The 4,930-nt window shown below is 34.4% G+C and overlaps 2 protein-coding genes across 2 annotated transcripts in view; one reads left to right on the top strand and one right to left on the bottom strand.

Moving 5' to 3' along the window:
* Window positions 1–433, top strand: part of LOC105179849 (putative transcription elongation factor SPT5 homolog 1) — a gene marked incomplete in the record, with an annotated part of 8,140 nt that extends 7,707 nt beyond the window's left edge. Inside the window, 1 exon segment of the mRNA XM_011103488.2 lies at window positions 1–433.
* Window positions 601–3,056, bottom strand: LOC105179844 (alcohol dehydrogenase 3). Its single transcript, XM_011103482.2, has 10 exons — window positions 2,869–3,056; window positions 2,603–2,739; window positions 2,444–2,490; window positions 2,005–2,330; window positions 1,825–1,907; window positions 1,639–1,714; window positions 1,476–1,537; window positions 1,289–1,384; window positions 1,018–1,179; window positions 601–929 (listed from the first exon to the last, which is right to left on the bottom strand). The coding sequence occupies exons 1-10, from the start codon at window positions 2,903–2,905 to the stop codon at window positions 816–818; spliced, it is 1,140 nt and encodes a 379-aa protein (XP_011101784.1). The 5' UTR covers window positions 2,906–3,056; the 3' UTR covers window positions 601–815.

The raw sequence follows: 4,930 nt of genomic DNA, 5'->3' as shown, positions 1-4,930 counted from the left end.
GTTACATATAACTTGCCCATGACATTCTGGAATTTCCGAGCCGAATGACTTAGGAGGGGCTGCACCAAGTTTTTCTTGTCTTCGCACTGGGCACTCATCTCAAGTGTTTGTTTGGCTCTGGTGAGAAATGGATGCACAAGGAAAGAAAAATTTAGAAGTAATATACAAGGAAAGTCTTCCTTGCGCTTTTTTCAGTAACCGAACCAGACGAGAAAGAATTAATTTACAGCATAATTAATAAAATAAAGTAGGCGGGTAATGTTTTTGTTTGTCCTTTGTTCTTCCCGCTCCTGTTAGCTGTAGGGACTACAGGAAGATGCATATATCCTGTTGGTTGTGGTTCAATAAAAACTGTATGGTGGTCGAATATTGCACTCAAGATTGATTCCTGGAAGGTGGGGCTACTTACTCTTATATTAATAGAATTTGTGGGTTTGCCTCGTGGTTTATTAGTTCTAAGCATATACGTCTGCGTCCTAAAACAAATTTTAGCTACATTCTTGTTTTCCTTGTAGTTCCTTCTAACGGTACTCAGAAATAGTCATGGAACGGAAACGCTAGCTAATGTTAAGACTCTTTAACTCATAAGCGAACCCACCGTGGATGGAAAATGGAAAAATAACCTTTATACCAACATTATGATATTACAATACATAATAATTATGACATTTAACTTTATTTTTACATTAATACAACGTGAAGAGGAAAAGCAACACTCAAGTCAAGGTATCAGACATCTCTGGACATGAGAAACACTGTAATAGTGTAGTTCATTATTAACGAGAGGCTGTTTGAGCTTCAGGTCATTCTCTCATTCATTCCATTCTGATGATGCAACGAAGGCCTTCACCTTTCAGCATCAGTTCAAAAGCTTTGTTTATCTCCGCGAATCCCACTTCATGGGTTATAAACTTCTCCACTTCAAGTTCCTAAACATTCACAACCAAAAACTAAGTCGTATATATTCACCTATATATACATATATTCCAACTTTCACAGGGGAGCTTCAACACTAACCTTCTTCATGTACATTTCTACGACGGATGGAATATCAGAGCGCGGTTTATAGTTACCGTAGAAAGTTCCCTTTAGAGTCCTCTCGTTCAAGAAATTCATCGGATGAGTCTTGAAGACGGCGTCTTTGTGAGGCACACCGACGAGAACAGCAACACCCCACCCCTATCATAAATGTTGTTCCAGAGAATCAGCTAACTAGATTGCATCACATATAGCCGGATTATAATCGATATAAATTTTGGCCAAAGATGTAGGAGTTCAAGTAGCATACATCGTGAACGCATTCAAAGGCTGAGATCATGGCATTGATGTTTCCGGTGCATTCAACGCTCCGATCCACTCCTCCATCAGTCATCTCAGCTATCACCTATACACACGAATTTTCAACATGTAAAAAGTGTTGACATACATGGTACACAAGGATAGAGGGATATATCGTTATTGATGGATCCACCAACCTCTTGAACTGGTTTGTCGTAGTCTTTTGGGTTTACAAATTCAGTCACGCCAAACTTCTTTGCTGCATAAACCAAATAACAACACTTAGCAAATGTATGGTACTGCATTTTGCCTCTACTGGTATATACATATCAAGAACCATGCAGGCTCCATACTGCATACCTTCTTCAAATCTGCCAGAGTTCAGGTCCACACCGATTATTCGTGATGCACCGGCCAATCTGGCTCCTTCTGCAGCCTGAAAATGAGACCGAAAAACAAATGATTATCCACTTTACCTTTTGTCTTTCTGATGATGATAAAAACTACTAAAAAAAGAACGAAAGTGGTTTGAACTTGGAAACATACAGCAAGACCAACAGCCCCAAGTCCGAAGACAGCCACGGATGAACCCTTCGTTGGTTTGGCAACATTCAGTGTAGCACCAAGACCTATGACACAAGCAACCAAGATCAGTTCACTCCAAACAATGCATCTAGAAAGGAAAACACCAAGCTAATCGTCTTACAGATTGATCCGATCAAATACCTGTGGATATCCCGCAGCTTAATACACAAACTTTGTCGAGAGGAGCAAGGGGATTGATTTTGGCAACACAACCAACATGAACTACAGTGTATTCACTGAATGTCGATGTGCCAACGAAATGGTAAATGGGTTTCCCATTAATTGAAAATCTTGTTTTCCCGTCGTTGAGCATCACTCCCCTCTCGGTGTTGATCCTAAGCAGGCTACACATATTGCTATCTTCGGATTTGCAGTGAGCACATTCTCCACATTCCCCTGTGAATACTGGGAGAACGTGATCACCTGGAGCGAGTTCCGTCACACCTTCTCCTACGCTCTCCACGATCCTACATACCCATTACCCCACAGTCAATGCCTGAATTCTTCCATTGCTTCAGAGATGAAAATTTATATGATTGTAGATTGATTAAGTTATGGAAAGTAGAGTAAGTTAACATACCCTGCTGCTTCGTGTCCGAGAATTCGTGGAAAGACAGAGTCTTGAGCCTGGAAAGATCAAGAACATAACATGGGAGTCCTCATGAGTAAATAAAACCAGTCGAGGTTCTTTTGAGCTTATGAAGAAAATATAGGAGTAGTTTCTTGATTTATTACATACCTTGGCTTCCCAGAAGTAGACGTCAGTGTGGCAAAGGGATGTGAAAAGAATCTTCAACCGGACCTCCATTTTCTGCGGCGGCGCCACCTCCACCTCCTCAATCACCAGTGGCTTCCCGGGTTCCCATGCAACAGCAGCTTTCATCCAATCAAAACGAAAAAGAACCAATTAGCCAATGAATTTACACAAGAATGCAACTCATTCACTGTACACTTAGCTTGCGTAGAAATTGAAACAACAAAGCTAAATGGCATTAAAAATCAAACCTTTGCACTTGATGACTTGACCAGCAGTGCTCGACATCTCGTACTAGAATTCTTGATCTAAGTTGCAGAAGTATTTGGTCTGGAAGTAGACAGTAAAGCTCGATATATATATGTAGAGTTGTTTGATGCGATCCCACTACACCAATGAGACTACTTATAGATGAAATCAAGTGGGAAGAACGTAATCCTGCTATTAATTTGATTGGTGCTTGTAGTCATCGCACAGGTTGTATTGCACTGTTTCAATTTGACATCATGAATCAATAAGAGATGCAGGCGACACCTAACCCCAATACCGTGGTGGTTCCTGCAGTGGTAACTTGCCTCTGGTTTTGGCTGTTTGTTTCAACTCATATTCTTGCTAAAAAACACAACTTGGTTGAATTTTCAATTTCAATACAGCCAAACACTAAACTGGATCACAGGTCAAGATTAGTTTATAGTGAGGTTTCAACTGATAGAGACATCACCCAATACCGTTTTACATCATTTCTCTCTTCTTTGATGGTTTTTGTTAAAAAAGCCAACCGTTTTCCTTTCTTATATTATTGTTTTTTCCCCCCAAAAACTAGTAAAGAGATTGTTGGGGTCCTTCCCATCTCAATATATAAGCATACAATTAGTTAAATTTAGATTCCATCTTGAAATGTTAAATTATAATCCATCTTGAAATGTGAAATTATAAGCTTTCTCAAAAGAATTCTAAAATTGCACTTATACTCACTCAGAAAATTTTATTGTTTACACCTAACATCCTTTCATACAAAAAATGTCAATGTTAGCTAAAACAAATTTCATAAATTTGTAACTTTAATCCTGATTTAATATTCCGATATGATAATTTTGTACTTATGAAAAAAAAAAAAATGTTGTTAACTTTCCTGCATATATATATATATATTCCTTTATAAGTACAAAAATATACATAAGAATATCAAATAAAGGGCAAAATTAAAAATTTATATATATATTATTCTAATATTAATATTTTTTGTTCAAACCCTAACAAAAACAGATCGGGTGTATATTGAGAATTTTCAGACGAGGCGTAAATGTAATTTCAAAACGTTTTTGAAAGATATGTGATTTTGTATCTTCAAATAGGATTTAAGTTTAATTATTCTTTTAAATTAATATATACACATGGATACAATTCTTTTAAATAAAACAAATTACATTATATTGTACATATATCATATATATTAAATAAAATGAAAAAATCAAGCAACCTCTATGAAAAAAATAATAATCTATGGACTTTATACAAATTCTATACTCATAAAAAAATCATAAATTTTGAGTAGTGTATATTCTAAATAAAAAAATAATGATAATTCTGATTATATTTACATAAAGTAATGGAGAAAAAAAAAAACTTGATATGATAAGTATGGAATCAATCAATAATATTTGGTGATAATAATATTTCATAAGTTCAAAGTAGTGGAGAATAACATAATTATGAATTCTATATATGGGGATTTTTTTTTTGTTCGATTACCAAAATAAATCTTTTTTATATTTATATATGTGGGTGAATTATATTAACATCTATTGAAATTAAATTCAAATATATTAATACCTTCTGTTATTTATAAAATTATTGATACATCTTTTTAAAAAAGTATTAATATATATACTTTAGATGAATTTACATAAATTTTTACAACTGAATAGAAAGTCGAGCCTGCTCGAGCTCGAGCTCCTATCGAGCTCGAGCTCGAGCTGGGTTTGAAGTGTTCACCAGCTCGCGAGCTGGCTCGCGAGCTGGTGAATATTTTTTATTTTTTTTATATATATATATTTATTTTTGAATTCTTTATATATTTAATTTTATATTTAATATTTAATCAGTTTTATAATATAAATTGATCATATATTATAATTATTAATCAATATCATATATTTTATTTTGGATAATAATAAATTATGGTACTTTTATTTATACATTTGATCTTTATATAAAAATAAATTCAATCAACAACTTAGTAAATTATAATATTTTTTATAATTAAAATTATTATAATATCTTTATGTTATATTTTAATATATATTTGTATTA

The sequence above is a fragment of the Sesamum indicum genome, linkage group LG2, assembly GCF_000512975.1.
Source record: "Sesamum indicum cultivar Zhongzhi No. 13 linkage group LG2, S_indicum_v1.0, whole genome shotgun sequence".
Taxonomy (NCBI): domain Eukaryota; kingdom Viridiplantae; phylum Streptophyta; class Magnoliopsida; order Lamiales; family Pedaliaceae; genus Sesamum; species Sesamum indicum.
This window is presented reverse-complemented; position numbering and strand designations above follow the sequence as displayed.

Bases quoted from the DNA above. Each gene is read 5' to 3' on its own strand.
- LOC105179844 (XM_011103482.2), bottom strand. From the start codon at position 2,905: ATGTCGAGCACTGCTGGTCAAGTCATCAAGTGCAAAG. The intron at 1,908-2,004 runs GTATTTGATCGG...CTTGTGTCATAG, and splicing joins AAGCTGCGGGATATCCACAG to GTCTTGGTGCTACACTGAAT. The intron at 1,715-1,824 runs GTATGTTTCCAA...TCTCATTTTCAG, and splicing joins TTGGGGCTGTTGGTCTTGCT to GCTGCAGAAGGAGCCAGATT.